The sequence below is a fragment of the Carlito syrichta genome, unplaced genomic scaffold (assembly GCF_000164805.1).
Source record: "Carlito syrichta isolate Samal-C Ts95f unplaced genomic scaffold, Tarsius_syrichta-2.0.1 Scaffold301807, whole genome shotgun sequence".
NCBI classification, from domain to species: domain Eukaryota; kingdom Metazoa; phylum Chordata; class Mammalia; order Primates; family Tarsiidae; genus Carlito; species Carlito syrichta.
This window is the reverse complement of record NW_007245903.1, coordinates 459,920-480,273: the sequence shown is the minus strand read 5'-3', so window position 1 is coordinate 480,273 and position 20,354 is coordinate 459,920. Positions and strand designations below refer to the sequence as shown.

The 20,354-nt window shown below is 46.1% G+C and overlaps 1 protein-coding gene across 1 annotated transcript in view; it reads right to left on the bottom strand.

Annotated features, from left to right (window-relative positions):
* NT5DC1 (5'-nucleotidase domain containing 1) overlaps positions 1–20,354 on the bottom strand; it is a 141,980-nt gene that overhangs the window by 115,815 nt on the left and 5,811 nt on the right. The window contains exons 2-10 of the mRNA XM_021711006.1: positions 19,924–20,343; positions 19,479–19,544; positions 18,566–18,608; positions 16,823–16,968; positions 16,155–16,347; positions 14,144–14,235; positions 12,096–12,167; positions 8,950–9,056; positions 1,218–1,297 (exon numbers count right to left, since the gene is read on the bottom strand). Coding sequence (XP_021566681.1) covers positions 1,218–1,297; positions 8,950–9,056; positions 12,096–12,167; positions 14,144–14,235; positions 16,155–16,347; positions 16,823–16,968; positions 18,566–18,608; positions 19,479–19,544; positions 19,924–20,343 — 1,219 coding nt within the window. The remainder of the gene's footprint in view (positions 1–1,217; positions 1,298–8,949; positions 9,057–12,095; positions 12,168–14,143; positions 14,236–16,154; positions 16,348–16,822; positions 16,969–18,565; positions 18,609–19,478; positions 19,545–19,923; positions 20,344–20,354) is intronic.

Sequence of the window (20,354 nt, the reverse complement as noted above, 5' to 3'; positions counted from 1 at the left end):
CACCTGTAGTTCCGGCTACTTGGAAGGCTGAGGCAGAAGGATTGCCAGAGCCCAGCAGGTCGAGGCTGCGGTGGCCGGGAGCGGCCACTGCACTCCAGTCTGGGCGACAGAGTGAGACTCCAACTCAAAATAAATAAATAAATAAATAAATAAATAAAAAATCTATGCCAGAGTTTATAGCACTGTTTCAATATTAATTTCCTGGTTTTGACTATGACTATTTTTTAAAAGCATCATTAGGAAAAGTTGGGTGAAGGCTACACAGGAACGCTACTATTTTTGCTACTTCTTGTAAGGTAGAAACGCTTTTGAAATACAAAGTCATAACAAAAACAAAAATAAACAAAAAACACACAACCCTGTAACTTTTTGCTTCCCTGGAAACATTAACCAGGGTCCTTCTATCTAAACAAAAAGGCAGACTACTAGATACCTGTATCAAATTACAAACTACAATATATTTAAAGATGAACATATTTTGCTTGCAGTAACTATGAGTGATAAACTGACTTCATCTCATGTTAATAAAGACTTCTACAAACATACACAAACTACTGCTTAACAGAAACTTTCACAAATACAGTTATGTAATTCTGATTAAAAAAATAAACCATTACATGTGCTCTATCATAAACATGGTAATTGTGACTTTAGAAGACAAATATGAAGAAAGGAAAGTGATTCTGACATGGAAAGCTGTTTACGTTTGTAAGTTTTCGAGTCCTAAGTATAAATGACAGAACTAGAGATTTATTTAATCCTGACACACCATACAAAGGAAAACAATCTATTTGCATTAAATGATGCTCAAAATGATGAATTTAAAATTTTCAACCAATTTTTCTGCTTTTATATTAATGCTTGAAGATGTGGAATTTTCTTAATTATCTTTACTTTTTTTATTCTGCTAATAAACTTATTTATTTTGCTAAAGAAAATATTTTTTTTCCAGATTCAAGTTCTGTATTTGTTTTCTTCTTCTAGACTTTTGCACCCCCTGCTGGAGAACAGGTCTATTTTCCATGGGAAAAAAATGGTCACTTATTTAATTTCCCATAAATATTTTGGCCAAATGCACCATGTTTTTCTTTCCCAGTCACCACTGAAATCACGGAAAAGCAACCAAGTAAAATCTCAACTCAGAAGTAATACATAATTAAGCCCACTGATTTATGACCAAATACATATCAGTTTTTAAAAATCGAGTTTCCACTCACCTTTGTTAAGGAGTCCACCACCCGGGCGCATAGAAGGGCTCCTGGCAGGTCAAAGTAGTTATCATAAAAATAATACTTTCCTAGAAAAGAATACCATTTTAAGTTGGAAACACAGTAATGCCTCACATGTGTGGAATGCACAGAAATGTGGCTGAAGAGACACTCAGTTTTGGTTTAATTATCTGAAGGAACCTCCATTTTGACTTAAAATGGGCTATTCTCATCTTCGAAGGAAGGCTTAAGCTCTGAGGGCACCACAGGAAGGTTGAGGTAAGATGTCTATAAGCTAAGCATTTTATTCAAAGATATTTTAGACATCTTAAAAGATGTGAAAATTATAAAGACTATACCCTGAATGGAATACAAAAAAGGCAAAGGTATGCTATCCATGTCACTAAACTTCAAAATACACAAATAACCTGATCCTGGAGTACCATGACCCGCTCTACAAAACTGTTTTTCACACCTGTGTTGGTGGCATTTGCAGGACCACAATCAATGTTTATGCCATCTGAGACAAATTCCTGCACCAAGTGAGAACAGGGTGACAAGAGGAATACACACTATGCCATGCGAGCACACTCTCATCCTAGGAAAACTCAAAAGGATGAGACAGGACAAGCCAAGGGCTCACCTGGGCCATTCGTGTCCATGTCACACTTGGATCTGCTGTTGATGACCCAGGTCACATCTCCTTGGCCAAGACACTCTGGGGTCTGCTGTTGATGACCCAGGTCCCATTCCATTGTCACTCTGGGATCTGCTGTTGATGACCCAGGTCCCATCCCCTTGGCCATGTCATTCTTGGATCTGCTGTTGAGGACCTAGGCCCTTCCCCTTGGCTGTGTCACTCTTGGATCTGCTATTGATGACCCAGGTCCCATTCCCTTGGCCGTGTAACTTTTGGATATGCTATTCATGGCAAAGGTCATATCCCCTTGGCCATGACAATCTTGGATCTGCTATTGATGACTCAAGTCCCATGACATTGGCCCTGTCACTCTTGGGTCTGCTACTGATGGCCCAGGTCCCATCCCCTTGGCCATGTCACTCTTGGATCTACTGTTGATGACCCAGGTCCCTCCTCTTGGCTGTATCACTCTTGGATCTGCTGGTAGGTGATACAGGTAACATTCTTTTGGCTGTGCCACTCTTAGATCTGCTGTTGATGACCCTGGTCTCATCCCCTTGGCTGTATCATTCTTGGGTCTTCTGATGATTATTCAGGTCCCATGTTCTTGGCCGTGTCACTCTTGGGTCTTCTGTTGATGACCCTGGTCTCATCACCTTGGCCATATCACTCTTGGATCTGCTGATGACCCAGGTCCATCACCTTGGCTGTGTTACTCTTGGATCTACTGTTGATGACCCAAGTCCCATCCTCTTGAAGTATCACTCTGATTTGCTGTTGCTAACACAGGTAACATCCCCTTGGCCATGTCACTCTTGGGTCTGCTGTTGATGACGCAGGTCCCATCCCCTTAGCTGTGTCACTGTTGTGTGTACTGTTGATGACCCAGGTCCTATCCCCTTGGCCTATCACTCTTGGGACTGCTGTTGATGCCAGATCCCATCCCTTGACTGTGTCTCTCCTAGCTCTACTGATGACAAAGCTCACATCCCTTTGACATTGTCACTTTTGGATCTGCTGTTGATGGCCCAGGTCCCATCCCCGAAGCTGTGTTACTTTTGAGCCTACTATTGATGACTCAGGTCCCATCCCCTTGGCTGTGTCACTATTCGATCTGCTGTTGATGACCCAAGTACCATCACCTTGGCTATGTCACTCTTGGGTCTGCTGTTGATGGCTCAGTTCCCATTTTCTTGTCTGTGTCATTGTTGGATCTGCTGTTGATGACCCAGGTCACATCTCCTTGGTTGTATCACTCTTGGGTCTGCCATTGATGACAATGGTAACATTCCCTTGGCCATGTCAGTCTTGGGTCTGCTGTTGATGACCCAGGTCCCTTTCCCTTGGTTGTGTCACTCTTAGGTCTGCTGTTGATGACCCTGGTCCCATTCACTTGGCCGGGTCACTCTTGGATCTGCTGTTGATGCTCCAGGTCACATCTCCATGGCCTTGTCAATCTTGGTTCTGCTGTTGATGACATAGGTCCCACCATTCCCTTGACTGTGTCACTCTTGGATCTACTGTTGATGTTCCAGGTCTCATTCCCTTGGTCGTGTCATTCTTCAATCTGCTGTAAATGTCCCAGATCACATCCCCTTGGCTGTGCCACTCTTGGATTTGTTGTTTATAGCCCAGGTCCCATGCCCTTGGCTGTGTCACTCTTGGATCTTCTGTTGATGACCTAGGTCCTTCCCCATTGCTGTGTCACTCTTGGGTCTTTTGTTGATAATCCAGATCCCTCCCTTTGACCGTGTCACTCTTCAATTTGCTGTTTATAATCCAGGTAATATCTCCTTGGTTGTGTCACTCCTTGATCTGCTGTTGATGACCCAGGTCCCATCCCTTTGGCTGTTGTCACTCTTGGATCTGCTGCTGATGACCCGGACCACTCAACTTGGTTATGTCACTATTGAGTGTATTGTTGATGACCTAGGTCCCATTCCCTTGGCTGTGTCACTCTTGGGTCTGCTGTTGATGCCAGGCCCCATAACCTTAGCCATGTCACTCTTGGATCTGCTTTTGATGACCCAGGTCACATCCCCTTGGCTGTGTCTCTCTTAGGTCTGCTATTGCTGACACAGGTCACATCCCTTTGGCTGTTGTCCCTTTTGGATCTGCTGTTGATGACTCCCCAGACCACTCCCCTTGGCCATGCCACTATTGTGTGTACTGCTGAAGACCCAGGTCCCATCTCCTGGGCCATGTCACTCTTGGGTCTGCCATTGATGACCCAGGTCATATCCCCTTGGTTGTGTCTCTCTTTGGTCTGTTATTTATGTCACAGGTCACATCGCCTTGGATGTGTCACTCTTGAATCTCCTGTTGATGATCTAGGTCCCATTCCCTTGGCTGTGTTACTTCTGGGTTTGCTGTTGATGACCCAGGTCCCATCCCTTTGGCCATGTCACTTTTGGGCCTGACGTTGATGACCCAGGTCACATCCCCTTGGCCTTATCAATCTTGGATCTGCTGTTGATGACCCAGATCACATCCCCTTGACCGAGATACTCTTAGATCTGCTGTTGATGCCCCAGGTCCTATCCCCTTGGCCACGTCACTCTTGGATATACTGCTAATGGTGCAGGTCACATCCCCATGGTTGTATCTCTTGGATCTGCTGTTGATGGCCTAGGTCCCATACCCTTGGCCATGTCACTCTTGGATCTGCTGTTGATGACCCAGATCCCTCTCATTGGCTGTGTCACTCCTGAGTCTTCTGTTGATGATCCAGGTCCCTCCCCTTAGCCATGTCACTCTTCAATCTGCTGTTCAAGACCCATGCCCCATTCCATTGACTGTTGTCATGCTTGGATCTGCTGTTGACGACCCAGGCTGCATCTCCTTGGCCATGTCACTCTTGAATCTGCTATTGATGACCCAGATCACATTCCCTTGGTCATGTCTGACTCCAGCCACACCCGTGAGAACAACATCCTTCCACCTTGGCACCACTGCACCATTCCCATTCTCTTCTCCTAAAAGTTCTGGAGCCCACATGAAAAGCCTCAACTAACGGGGTTGGGAATCAGTTACTGAATGTCCCAGCCTCATGTCCCCAGACTCTTGGAGTATTCTGTGCTTCTCCTCTGAAGGATCCATGGAATTCAGCATCCATTATTCTTTCTTTTCACATCTCACTCGCTCATTCCCTCACTCCTGCCTACTGGGATTAGGAATAACCACTCTGCTTTTGAGGGAATTTGACTGCAAAATGTCCTCTAAAGAACACTTGATACAAAAAGGATCAAATAGACCCTACAGTTGGAGCTCAACTTTAGTTTAACATTAAGAAAGTACTTTTCAAATGGTCATAACTATGCTTGAGGTCATCACCATAACTGCCTGGTTTTGAGTCCCCCTCCCTCCATTTGTAAGCTTTGTCTATGAGGCTATAGAACATATCTGTCTTGTTCTTTAGTGTTTTCAATATATTGTAAGCCCTATTTACTCAAAAAATGCTTGCTGAATGTGCAGATAGATTATTTATCTAATAATCATATGTATTACTTCGGAATGAGGGAATATCACCATTGGGAGAAAGCCACATGCAGAAGCCAAGGGTCTCCCTGTGAATGTCACTGAGTGTCTCTCACCTCTTCCTGTCAGCTTATTAAAAAAGGTATCAAAAATAAAGTCCAAGTTCTCTTTCTGTTAATTCACAAAATGGCTGTGCAAGTTTGTGTCCTTTCTATCTGCTAAAGACAGTTTATTTAACATGGTCTTTGTGTTTTTCATTATTTCATGTCTTAAATGGCTGGGAAACATCTCAGACTGTTTTTTCTTCCTACAAAAAGTGAGGATGGCTTTGCCAGTGTGAAGAACCTGGGATCTGGGAGAGAAGGAGGATAACATTCCATGTGCACTTGAAGACCACACGACACTCCAGGACTCTCAAGACCCAGGGCAGCGGCAAAGTTTCCCAGGCTCACTGCTCTGCATTCTGCCTTATCTCTTGGCCAGACACTAGACTGACCCCCCAATGGCCAGCTGTCCTGCACTGTTGCAGCAGGAGGTATCTCAGCACTGCCCATTAAAGATCCATATTTTTCTCCTCCCCTTCCCCTTCCTTTGAGGCACTGATAGATGGAAACCAATTCAAGAGTGGAAATATTGATTCAGAGTCATGGTTGGGGTCCAATAATGCAGTGGGGGTCTAACAAGAAGGACTTCTTGGCTCCTGTCCACACAGCAAAAGGCTGATGGTCATGTGACTGTCACACCTGGGCTGGAGGTCTACCATGTGGACACCTGGAGGATTGTTTAGCCTTGATCTGCTGGCTGGGCCAGGCTGCTGACTAGGCCCCTCAAGCACCCAGAAGCTGATACTGTATCCCGTGAACACTTCAATCTCTGCCTCCTTATAGAACAAGCAGCTCACCGTGAATGAAGTGATCAGTACACAAAGTGTAATAAAGCAAGCCTCTGAATCAAAACCCAGTTCTTAACCATTAAGCTCTGTTCACAAAACACCGCTTCTAAGAGCCCACAGCCAACCCTGCCCTCTGTCTCCACGACAATGGAACAAAGGCACAGGGATGAATGAGGGGAGGAGACAAATGATGTGAGCAAAGGTGTTCACTTCTTCTGCAGATGAGTGACATTATCTCCACTCAGAGCTGAGAAGATTGTGTTAAGAGCAGCTTAATAGCTGACCAGAGTCCCTTTATCTCACAAGTAATAGAGCTAATGTGATCCAGATCCATCTGGAACTGAGCAACTTGCAATTTCCACCATTCCATGCTGTCTATGCATAATCTACCATTGGGAGAAGCAGTTTAAAAGGACTTGATCTCTGGAGCTGGTGAGGAGAACCATCCTCATGCTAGGTCAATGACCTGAAAAGGGATTACCAAATACATCACCATTAAACATGTCTATAACCACCAATGCTTTAAGTTTCCTAAAGGTGCTGGTGGAGGATGGACTTAGAACTCTGAACCTGACTCTCAGGATCAATACACTTAATACAGAAGAAACCTTCATACAGAGAGTGAATTGTCCTGAAAACCGAGGACTCATTTGGCAATATCTATTCAAGTTTTACACCTGTATATCTTTAGAGCAAGTGTACTTCTAGGAGTTTATCCTGGATATATTTACAAAAGTGTTACATTTATGAAAACATCACTGCAAGTTTGTTTGTAACGCTGAAACACCAGACACAACACAGGTGTCCACCACTGGTAACTAATTAAACACATGCTACAAGCACCGACAGCAGAGCATGATGGCATTTAAAGGCATGAGGTATGTCATGTATGCTGGTGCCAGAGCTCCAAAATACAAATAAAAAGGAGTAAAGTAAATACAGGATCCCCTTTGTATAACCAAAAAAATGAACTTTGGGGAAAGGGGTTTCTGGAGGACAGAAGTTAGAGACAAATACTCTTCCTCCGATTTATTTTCATTATATTGAAATTTTCTAACAAAATGCTATTATTTTTTAAAGTGAACCAAGTTCAACTGGAATGTGGAATCACAGGCCATTTTTCTTTCTTCTTTTATACTAGGCATTAGCTTTCCCCAATTATAAAGCTCTTTGGGCTCTATTATGGGTCATAGCCTGACCTCCGACACACTTCCCCAGCCAACCCAAGTATGAGTGAACTCCAAGATAGTCCTCAAGAAGGCTTTGGGTCAAGGCCAAGTAAGCTCCAGATAGAAGCCATGAGTCAAGGCGGGAGCACCCTCTACTTGGAGAAGTAGTGAGTCGACAGGTGTATCTTAGGGCACATACTTTACTCCTTTAAGATACTCCAATTCGTCATGAATTTCAGAGCAAAACAGTCATGTGCCTGACGTTTTGGGAGAAGGGAAGAGCTTACACTGCCAACACCTGAAGAGACAATGGAACTTCTCCATCCTTACTTGAGGAAAGGGCTTTCTACCTGCTTGGTAAGTACGAAAGCATTCTGTCAACCCAACATGACATCTCAGGTTTTCTTATCAACTTATTTTATCAACTGCACCACACCACAATACATTCAGCTCACCAAAAACAAAACAGGATTCTCAAAAGATAGCAAATACAACAAAACAAACACAGTTACAAGGAGCAACTGCAGCTATTTTCAGGTTAGTATATTTTCCGAGGGAAAAAGGGTGCAATTCAATACTATAGAGTGGGAGAAGACAGCAAAAATAACAGAAAATTAGAATAAATAAAAATGAAAAATTAGGACTTTTAGTAAGGTCTACTTGTTTAGAAAAACATTTTAACCATTCCCTATTAATTGTACAAACCTATGCCTAGAAATAATTTTAAAAAATCATTCCATGTTTAACCATGGTGAAACTCTTTAAAGACCTCAGAAAAGAAAAATATGTAAATCATTTAAAATACAGGAAAATCTCTACAAAACATTACAAAAAGAAATTTGACAGGTGTGGTGGCATGCACCTATAGTCCCAGCTACTTGAGAGGCTAAGGCAGGAGGATCACTTGAGCCAAGGAGTTTGAGACTGCAATGAGCTGCGATCACATGACTGCACTCCAGCCTGGATGATGGACCAAGACCCTGTCTCAAAAGTAAAATAAAATAAAATAAAATATGGGAAAAGAAGACGTAAAGGCAGAGGATACTAACTGGCAGCTAGGAAGAGAGCTCCAGAAAACAGGAATGATGGGTAATGTGATGTGGGGAGAAATGAGAGTGAAGACAGAAAAGGATTCAGCACATAACAAACTGGTCAGGAACACAGACGGCTAAGGTAGGTGTCATGCCTCAGTGCCAATCTTCACTCCAGAACAAACCAAGTGGGAGGATCATCCAAAAAACCTTAAATAGAACTGTAACAACACGGCTAAATGACATCCTGGACCAGCTGCCAAGCAGGTATCACATACACCTGGAAAAAATACATTCCTATTGCTACACATCCGAGGCTGCTCCCTTGAACATCCTGCCTAGAAGAGGGGAGGGACGGTCTTTGTGTCCTGACACTGCCGGCTCACAGTTCCACCCACTCTTCCCATATCCTACCTGAGTGTTTGGCGAGAATCTTTCCCGCCATCCTACCTTGACTGTTTGGTGGGCTGCCTGCTTCTCCCCCCATATCATAACTGCCTGGTGGGGCTGCCCTCTCTCCCCTGTGTCCTACCTGAGCGACAGGCCATCCCTGTATCTGACAGGAAGTGCTTCCACTCCTTCTTGCCGTAGGCCTTGGCCAGTGCTTCGGGGGTCAGCATCTGGGTTCCATGGCTTGCCCTGAGTGGGGAGATGGTGTACATTGCTTATTACAGTTCCCTGCATGCCCCTTCCTCAGTGTTGCCACTGCTGAGCCTGCTGCTGCTGGCACTAATGCATTTTCTTTGTACAGTGGGTGTCTTTCTGCTGAGGGTTCTGTGAGGCATTTCTATAACAGCTTTCGCTCCTCCTTTCTCAGAACCCACCAGCCAGCAGGTGATTGGGAGATGCTCACCTGAGGTCAACACTGGGTAAAATACCCTCCTTTACAGGTAAGATATTGCTTGACCACACGGACGAGGGCGACATGGCTGGACAAGCAGGGGACAGTGGCATGGGCTGGGTAGGAGCTGGTCCTAACAGTGGCAGAGAAAGCACACCAGGCAGTGTTAGAGTGTGAGCCTCATGGGCCCACAGGAGCTGGGCGGTAGCAGGACCCACAGGGGACGACTGAGCACCCAGGACTGAGGACAAGCTGGGAGCAGCCTGCCACCTGAGGACGCAGCACACCCAGATACACGTGGAGATGCAGCAAGAGGGACGTGTTGGAACACCAGTGCAACAGGAAAGCAGGTGCCTTCTGGGCTTTAAATGCTGCATTGGCATCAGCTAGGCCTAGCTGACTGGTGATTCTTACTGGAGTCTTACCCTGTAGAGAATTCTGTAGTCCCCCCAGGTGCACAGTTATGTTTTCTGCAGTTTCAATTACCTATGGTTAACCCTGGTCCAAAAGTAGTAAGTGTAAAGTTCCAGAAACACACAATTCCTAAGTTTTAGCTGGCACACCATTCTAAGTATTGTAATAATTTTTCTAATTTATAAACTAGACTTTATCATAAGAAAAAAATCTCATAAATATAGGGGTCAGTCCCATCTACAGTTTGAGGCATCTGTTGGGGTTCTTGGATAACATCCCCTGCAGAGAGGAGCTACCATGGTTGACACTTTGTGGAGCTTATTAGGAAATTAGAATGACAGAGCAACATTATTCCTTTGGTGTTACAATGTGGTAGCAAAGTAATAAGAAGGAAAAAAAGTGAAGGAAGAAGAGCAAATGGGGGCACATCACACATGGGTGTCTCCTTACAACGAGGGCAAGGGTTTAGAAAGTGATGAGAAAGCCGGGCTCGGTAGCTCAGCCTGTAATCCCGCGCCTTTGGGAGGCTGAGGTGAGTGGATTGCCTGAGTCCGTGGGTTTGAGACCTGCCTGGGCAGCGAGACCTCATCTCTACAATAAATCAAAAAATCAGCTGGGCATGGTAGCACATGCCTGTAATTCCGACTACTTGGAAGGCTGAGGTGGAAGGATCGCCGGAGCCCAGCAAGTCGAGGCTGCGGTGGCCGGGAGTGGCCACTGCACTCCAGTCTGGGCGACAGAGTGAGACTCCAACTCAAAAAAAAAAAAAAAAAGAAGAAAGTGATGAGAAAAGATGAAAGAGTCCTGAGCGGGAAATATGGCTGGAAGAAGACATGGGGGAGAGGGTGAGATAACAAGTTCAGGAGAAGCAGCAGGTGAACCAGGGTCTGCATGGAGAGGCAGATGAGGTTGCGGGGGAGAGAAGAAAGAGATAGAGAGAGGGAGAGAAAGAGAGAGAAAGAGCGTGCAAGAGAGACAGAGACAGACAGACAGAGAGAGACACAGAGACAGACAGAGAGAGAGAAGGAGGGAGAAAAAGAGAAACAGAGAGACAGAGAGGGAGAGATAGAGAAAGAGAGGGGGGAGAGAGAGGAAGGGGGAGGAAGGGAGGGAAAGAGAGAGACAGACAGAGAGGGAGGAAGAGAGAGACAGAGAAGGGGGGAGAGAGACACAGAGAGAGGGAGAGAGAGAGGGAGAGAGAGAAAGAATAAGAGAGAGACAGAGAGAAAAAGGGGGAGAGATAGAAATGGAAGAGAGAGAGAAGGAGGGAAGGAGGGGGGGAGAGACAGACAGAATGAGAGAGAGGGAGAAAGAGGAAAGAAGAGACAGGAGAGGGAGGGAAGAAGAGGGAGGGAGAGGGAGAGAAGAGGAGAGAGACAGAAAGAAAGACAGAGACAGAAAGACATAAAGAGACAGACAGACAAAACTGAGGACACTGTTCTTTCAGTCACACCTTAAGATGGCCAAGCACAGTCAGGACCTGACAGCAGGGTTGAGAGTCACAGTCAAAGCTGTGTTCATATGCCATCTCTAGCTGTCTGAGAGAAACATGAAACTAAATTAAAGAACAATCAAGGTCAGGGCCATAGCTGCTCTAGCTGGATGCACCTCAGGGAAGGTCTGGGGAGAGTATGGAGGGAATTTATATCCTGCAAGAGGAACAGTGGCTTAAAGGGTTGAGGACCCTGTGCCGAGAGCCTTCTCCTTGGATTCTGATTGTGCTGGGTTGAGGGTACACAGTTGTGTGGCCGTGTGGACTAGCCTGCACTAACAGACCACTGACTGCTGGCAGAGCACGGTAACAGCCGCCTGTGGACCATGGGTAACACCCTTACCCAAACTAAAGAGGGTGGGCCCGCTCAGAACAGGGAGAAAAAGATGGTCAGTACTGCGGGGAAGGGCTGATGGGGGCTGGAACAGTCTAGAAAAACTTCCAGAAACAGCCAAGTACACAACACGAACCCCACATAACAGGGGTAGATATGGACAAAGAGAGAAAGATGGTGGTGTGTACAGACCACCAGCCCTGCCTCTCCACTTTCCCCTCTTTTCCTTAGTGGAAAGAAACCTGATCTTGCCTGGGTACCTGCATCCTCAGCTAGAATAGCACAATTCCCAGGCTCTTCTGCCACAAGGGGTGGCCAGTGAGGTGTAGCAAGTTATTAACTTTCTATTGTATTTCTTGCAAATATTTCTAATTAGGTGAACTTAAGGGAACTAGACCTTTCTATCTAATGTTGTTAGATTCATCTTTAAATGGCTCAAACAATTCATACAAAACCACATAGGCAGACAGACAACTTGCCATCTGATTAGCTAAAGCAATAATCTTATTTAATCCATACCTTAAGGGTTGTGTGCTACACAGTAATAAAGTATTCCAGAGAAAGTCAAGTTTTGACTTGACATCTAAAGTTCATTACCTGAGAACAGTGCCATTGTCTGCAAGTTTAATGAAGTTCCCATCTTCTAGGTCCAAGGCCAAACCTTTGCAACTAAAACAGAAAAGTCTCATTATCAACAGCTTCGTATACTTGGCTAGCCTCAAGAATAATCACCAACATTTTAAAAGTCATAATGCTAAAAAGGAATTCTCCCACCCAGGTGAATGATACGAGTACTCATCACACAAATAAGAAGACACAAGAACTGTAAAATTAAACATCCACCACAGAGCAGGCATGTGAGGAAAACTGTCATGTAGGCAAATAAAGGGAGGCGTGTTTAGACTGCAAACTTAAAAAGATGAATCTGAAACTCAGAAGAGAAGCAAGGCTTTGAATAGTATCCCATGCCTTTGTTAAAAATGTACTAATGTTTTCCATTAAATAACATACACACACTGATACTTTGCAAGCTAAGTTCCTAGCCAGTCTTTCCTACACTCTTAGAATTTGTCTTGATTTAGGTCAGGTTATAAGAACTTACCTCTGGACAAGGAATATTACTGAAAACCACTAAAAGAAAGTCAGATACTAAGTTTTTGGCTCCTCACTGTAAAAAACTTGTGGGATCTGGGAAGAAAAATGAGTCCAGATTCATTATTATAAATACTAAAAGCTACTGGGCACAGTGGCTCACACCTGTCATCCCAGCACTGTGGGAGGCAGAGGCGAGAGGACTGCCTGAGCTCAGGAGTTCGAGACCATCCTGGACAAGTTGGGGAGACTTCATCTCTATAAAAAATAAAAAAATTAGTCAGGCGTGGTGGTATGTGTCATTCCAGCTACTTGGAAGGCTGAGATGGAAGGATCTCCTGAGCCCAGCAGGTCGAGGCTGAAGTGGCCGTGAGCACACCTCTGCATTCCAGCCTGGGCAATAGGGTGGGACTGTGATTAAAAATAAAATTCTTAAAAATAATAAATAAATAAATAAATCCTAAAAGCAAAGAGGTTATCACAGCCACCAAAAAACTAAGAAAGTTAAACAAAAATTGCAGGGTACTTTAGAGCATTATTTACTATTATTCATCATAAAATTTCCAGAGTCAATAGTTTTATGTGAAAAATGTTTCTGTTTCATCCTTTACAAAAGGAATACATCAAGACAGACTAAGCAGATTTTTTTTTTTTTGAGTCAGAGTCTCACTCTGTCAGCAAGGCTGGAGTGCAGTGGCACGTTCATGGCCATCACATCCCTGGCCTGCTGGGCTCAGGTGATCTTTCCACTCCAGCCTTCCGAGTAGCTGAAACCACAGGCATGTGCCACCATGCCTACTAATTTTTTGCTTTACTGCAGAGATGAGGTCTCACCATGTTGCTCAGGCAATCCTCTCGCCTCTGCCTCCCAAAGTGCTGGAATTACAGGCATAAGCCACGCACCCAGCCAAACTAACCAGATTTTGACAAGATGTTTACTAGATGAATATATATATATTTTAGAATTGCTATTCATTTTAAACTGAACAATTAAAAGCAGTTTAGGATATTTATTTGTTTTTGTTGTTTAAATGAGGAAGAAAGAACCAGGAAGCTTTGGGGAGCTGAGTGTCTCAAACTGGGAAAGGAGTAGGCAATGAGAGTCTTAGGAGTGACCATCTAAACTACAGGTGACCAACTGCCCTAGCTCAGATGTACCAAAACATGACTATTCTTCCTCTCCTCTGACAGGTCTTAATTTGAAGGATAACAAAACAAACTTTTTTCTTAAGGATGTAAATTTTAGAGACAGTTCAAAATAACCTCTGAAACTCTTAATTTTGGCAAACTTAAACCATACAAAAACATCCAAGTTAGTCACATAAGCTCTTAGCTTATTTTCACAGTTAATTAGGCAAGTCTAAACTTGTTTAAAGTAGAAAAAAACTTTAATTCATTAAACACAAAACTTTTAACATAGGAGACATTTTGTCCTTTGACTCAACTTCACATTTCATGTTCTACCTTCCTAGAAGAGGAAGCATTAACATGTTATCAGCAACAATGAAGAACCACAGAGAATGTGCAGACCTTAAAAAAAAAAAAGGACTTACCAGAAATCCCAATCCTCTGGAGTTACCACAAGCAATTCCTTGTCATACCCTTTTTCCTTAACTAGGAACTCAGCAAAGCTATTATAAATGAGCTGTGAATAAGAAGACAAAAAGAGATTAAGTATAAAACTCACTCTTCATTCTTAATGTCACAGACCTGAACACCTGATGGAATCATCGATGGCATGGGTGGGGAGGAAAACGCTTGTCATCATGAGGTTCTGCAGTTTAACCCCACCTCCCATACAACTTATCAACCCCTGCAAGCCCCAGTGGCTGTCCCATTAGAAAATAATTATACAGCCAAGGGCAAGTATTCCACTCCTGAACTCTACTGGGTGGGAGACCATAATTCAAGATTGACAAAGTTTTGTAAACTCACATAACACATCACCAAGATGTAAGCCTGTGAACCACTCCATCATTCCATCCGTCTTGGTGCACCCTCGCCAGAAAAGCTCTACCTTAGGGGAGTCTCAGAAAGAAATCCACCTGGGGACCAGAAAGATGACCTGAAGGGGTCACAAAGCCTCTACCAGATCGAGAAATTATCACTTACTACACACACACACACACATACACACACACACACACACACACACACACACACACACACACACAGTGAGGAAAAAGGACAAACTGATAATGAATTTTTCAGGTCAGCCTGGGCTTTGAGAGTGTTAGCTCAGTGAGTTGGTAAGCCTATCCCCAGGAGTGTTGGTTCTAATGTGCTGACAAGTCAGGCTCTGAGAGTGCTGCAGCCCCCAGAAGTGTCTCAGCTTTGGAGTCTCGCCTTCTGCCGGTAGCTCTCCCGGTTCAGCTGGCTCCTTGGTGAGCAAGCCAACCTCCAGGGTGTGTCTCTTTGGCTCCACCGATCCTCTGCAGCTCTTCAGGTTGGGGTTCGTGTCTTGTGCCCAGGAGGAATGAGGGACATGGACAGCCCAGGAGGAATGAGGGACAGGGACTGCCAGAAAGGGAGAAAGCAGTATTTATTGAGAGGACAAAAAAGCTTCCACAATGGGAGGGGACCCAAGGGGACTGCCAATCTCAGGTGGAAATCTGGTGCTTAAATAGCCCTAAGACTAAGCCAATTGGCTAGCACTAGTTGTGAGTTGATTGGTTGGCACTAGCTGTGCTGATTGGTCAGTACTGAGGACCCATTGGCAGGAGGTAGGGGCCTAATAAAGAGTTGACAGGCCTGCACTTGACAGTGAGTTGACTGGTTGTTTTTCTATCCCAGTATTGAATATTTAAACTCTAGCTTGAAAGGTCTACAACTTTAAAATTAAAATTAAAAACAAACAAAAATTCACAACCACTTCCCAAAAAAACAAAAGAAAGGCTTGTAATGAGTTTGTTTACCAACATGTGTATATCAGTCAAGAGGCTGATAGTTTGCTAAACTGTTATCAGGGGACCCACCCTGTCTGCCTAGCTTTTCTCTGGCTATCTCCTCTCTCAAAAGGATGCCTTTGGAAGTAAATACAGGGATAAGTGCTCTGCTGATTGTTGATAGATCTGATTTCTCAACAATAACAACAAATTCTAGGTTTTTGAGTGTAATATCTGCTTTTGTTTTATTTTGTTTTTTGAGTTGGAATCTTACTGTCACATAGGTTGGAGTGCAGTGGCATGCTCATAGCCACCACAGCCTTGATGGGCTGGTCTCAGGTGATCCTTCTACCTCAGCCTCCCAAGCAGCTGGAATGACAGGCATGTGCTACCACATTCAGCTAATTTTTTGATTTATTGTAGAGACAAGGTCTTACCAAGTTGCCCAGGCTGGTCTCAGACCCCTAGGTTCAATCTTCCTGCCTCTGCCTCTCAATTCCTGCTGGGATTATAGGTATGAGTCACTGCACCCCACTTGTTGTTGCTGTTGTTTTAAGAGCTAGCTCCATTTTAGAAGAACTGTGCATACCAAACTAAAAGTGGACAAAAGCGGCATGAGCATCCACATAGGCCCGCACTCTACATCAGAAGACTGTTCTTAGGCCAGCATGAGACACACTTGAACCTGAAGCAGAACTGCGGCCTGGGGGTCAGACTGAGCAGTGTCTGGAAAGGCAAGCCAAGCAGCCTGAACTTTTACATAGACATAACCTACAACAGGGTTTGGAAGCATGAACAGAGCAGTGAGAGGAGCTTCCCTGCAAAGGTGAGGTTGACACTGGCACCCAGACAGGGCAGTCACTTGGGTAAGTCTGGAAAGGAGGGGGCACCCATGCAGAGAAAGAAGGCCTGCACACAGATGGAGGTGGAGGCTGGGGTCTGAGTGTTTGTGGAAAAAGTACAAGCTTCTCATCAAGCAGAGCTGGTGAAGCTGACTAACATCACTACACACGTGCTTCCATTCAGTGCACTGTGACCCCAACCCAGGCCGCTGTGGACAGGCCCACACGGTGTCAACATTGTAGACTAACCATTCCCAACCCTGGTGAAGCTAAGTAACATCACTACACACGTGCTTCCATCCAGGGCACTGTGACACCAACACATGCCACAGTGGACAGATCCACACCTTATTAACACTACAGACAAACCATTCCCAACCCTGGTGAAGCTAACATCACTACACTCATGCTTCCATTTGGGACACTATGACCACACCCAGGCCGATGTGGGCAGACCTACACCATGTCAGCACTATTGTTCCCAAACCTGGTGAAGCTGACTCACATGGGTTCATCCAGGGCACTGTGACCCCAGAACTGTCCTCCTCCATTGGGGTCAGGACTCCTAGTAGTCCCAGAGCTGTGCTCCTCATTTGGCATCAGAATTGCTGGAAGGGCCTGGAGCTGCTCCTCATCTTGTGGGGGATGGTTCTGTGACAGGCCAATGCATAGGAGCCACAGAGAGGAGTGAGGTGAGGAAGGGCAGAGGGTTGATGCTCTGCAATCCCTGCTCTAGGCCCAAGGCTCCTTGCAGCTATCCCAGGTCATGGTAGTCCCCAGAAACCTTTGTGTACAAGGTCCTCCGTGTCCTTTCTCTCAACCTTAGCTGCCGTTGCTGCTTCCTTGTTTCAAGTGACTAATAATACACACTCGATGATGATGACAAATGGGTGCCCTGTGGGCCACAGGCAGCCCACAAGTTATATCTGGTTCTCTCTTAAGGTTGCCAGATTTAAAAAAAAAAGCATGCCTAGCTAAATTTGATTTTCACATAAATAACAAGTAATCTTTTAGTATAAGCATATACCACATGATATATACATATTTGAAATTCAGGTCTAACTAAGTGCCCTGTATTAGTCTTTGCTAAATGTAGCAGCCCTATAATCCTACTGTGTTGGAAGATGATCTAACAGTTACAAATGGAGAGATATCTGGCTTATCTTACAAGAATTAGGAGATCCAGAAAGACTGAGCCCCTGTTTCCTCGGGGTGAAAACTGTCAGGAGTTGAGTGTGGTGCCAGAGACCCCAACTCCTACTCACACATCTAGGTTAACAGAAAGGTACCAGATCTCCCCTGTGCAAGCCCTGGAGAAGCCAGACATCCCTTCCAGGATATCTAGATAAGGGGACACACCCAGCCCCATGTTAGATAAGGGGACATGCTAGATAAGGTGCTAGATAAGGGGACACACCCAGCCCCATGTTAGAGCACACTCACAGCTCTCTGTGATATGATCGCACTGTGTCCAGAAGTGCCCACAACTTCCCACCTCTCCTTGCACCCAGCAGCTCTATCACTCCCCACTTCTGCTTGCACCCTGCTCCTCTGCCACTCCCCACCTCTCCCTGTACCCAGCAGCCCTGTCACTCCCCACCTCTGCCTGCACCCAGCAGCCCTGTCACTCTCCACCTCTTCCTGTGCCAAGCAGCCCTGTCTCTCCCTACTTCCCCCTGAACCCAGCAGCCCTATCACTCTCCACTTCTGCTTGCACCCAGCTCCTCTGCCACTCCCCACTTCCCCCTGCACTCAGCAGCCCTGCCACTCCCCACCTGTGCCTGCCCCCATTTACCCTGGTGCCGCTGCTGCTCACCTCCAGGTCTTGCTGCTTACCTCCAGGCCCTCTCCACCTCCTCCTCAGCCTGCTGCTCCTCAGGGCTCCTCTGAACTGTCACTCCCACTGTCACTCCCTAGGGAGGCCCACCTGGGCTCTGTGGAACCACAGACAGCGTGGTGGGGAGGGAAGAAATCCACAGTGGCCCACCTGCTGAGTGGCCCTGATCTACCAGGCCCTTTCTGGGCCTCAGTGCTCTGACCTCTAAACAGTGACTGTGGTGATCATGTCTGCCTCACAGGATGTTGTAAGAATTAAATCAATCTATGTAAGCAGAATGCTTACTAGAATTGTGGCTGTGCCACGTTCAGTTATTAAAACACCTATCGTTTATTCGGTCATCCCACCACTACTTGAGCCCAGTCATGGCCAGTACCAGCTTGGCACAGGTAACACAAGGTCAACCCTCACCGAAGCTTGCGAAGCTGAGGTGCAGGAGCTGCTGCCTGGTGCTCTGGGCAAGAGTCCACAAGTAAACAGGAAATGTGAACACCAGGTGGTAAGTGCTCTGGGAAACTAGTCTTGTGAAAACTGCAGGTGGGACCAAGTGGAGGGGCTGGCTCTGGGGGTCAGGTGGGTCTCCCTAGGGAGTGACAGTGGGAGTGACAGTTCAGAGGAGCCCTGGCAGGATGCAGGGACCCTGCACAGAGGCCTCCAGGCAGGCACAGCGGGCAGAGAGGTCCAGGAACACCGCCCTTCCTTGAGAACTGTGACCGTCCTCAGCATCACGCCCTCCCTGAGTCTGCTTGAGGGTTCGCATATTTCCCTCCGTGTCCCCAGCTCCAGCCTGGCACTTAGTACACAGGGACTTCATAAAAGATGTCCATAGCAAATAGGATCCAAAACTCCCCAGGTTACTGTTTTCAACTTCTTTTTTTTTTTTTGTTTTCAACTTCTAAACATCACGTTCACTCTAGTCTTTTAGTAAAAATCCTTGTCTCTGAAGATCTTTTATTCTGAAAATTTATGCTCACGAATGGACAAAATTGGCTCCAACATGACAGTGGCTTGAGGATATTCCCTCCAATAAGGTGATGGGAGGAGGGGCCCAGGAGGGGATCTGAGAGGCATGGAGGGAAGGAAAACTGGAATCAGAGACCAGGGAAATGCAGTGGTCAAAGGACCAAGAAGTGGGGGAATCCTCTTAATTCATATGGCTGAGGCAGGCAGCTAGCTAGCCTGTGTGGTAGGAAGTCAGAGGTGTGCAACAGCAGGAAAATAAACTTGTTTTTTGGTGCCTGTGCATAGAACACACACAAGTTCAGGTAGTCACTCTGTTTTGACTTCTGACACACACCTGAACCCACAGAGGCACAGACAGTACCTGCAGGAGAAGCAGCCCCAGCTGGTGCTTGCACCTGTGACCCGGATTCTACCCATCAACAGCGACCTGTTCAAACGGATTGGGTTGTCACTCTGAAAGCAAACACCGGCATTGGCCAGGTGCCACTTGGGCAATGGACATCTCTTACCCAGTGAATCCTTGCGACAATCCTGTGAGGCAAACCCAGTCATTAGCCCCACTGCACAGATGGGGAAACTGAGGAGAAGTGAGGCTAAGTAGCTTGCCCAGAGTCACCAAGCATGTAGGGTGGGGCTGGTGTCCTAAACATGGCAATCTGGCTGAGTTCGCCTCGCTTTGACCACAGTGCTCATAACCAGCTTTTTCTGTCGGGGTCCTTAGAGCTTGGACTAAAAAATTCTGTTTTTTCATGTCCTTGGGAAAAACCACGGGAACAGAGGAGGAAAGACGATGAATTTGAGGGCACCGTTCTGAAACATGCTTCTCCACTGTCCCTTCCCCGGGGTATGGTGAGGACCCAAACTCCAAGTCTGCGGGCAAGGTCAGAGTGGATTCCGAGTGCGCGGAGCACGAAGCAGGCGAGCAATAAACGCGTATTCGCTTCTCCTGGTAAAAGGCGAAGTCACGGCTAAGACCTACAACTGGTGGGCCCTCCACCCACCCCAGCACAGCGCGCCGACCCTCCCCGGCTGCGGTGTAAACACTGGTCGGTGGCTGCCGGGTCGTGCACGCAGAAACATGCGGCCCAGGACCACGCGCGTCCCGAGTCTGGTGGGGCCGCAAGCTCGGGAGATGCCCAGACGGACCCGCAGAGAAGCTCCAGGCCGGGGACCCGAAGGACACCCCGGAGCCTCCCCCCGCCAAGGAGCTACTTCCCCAGCCCGGTCTTGCACAACG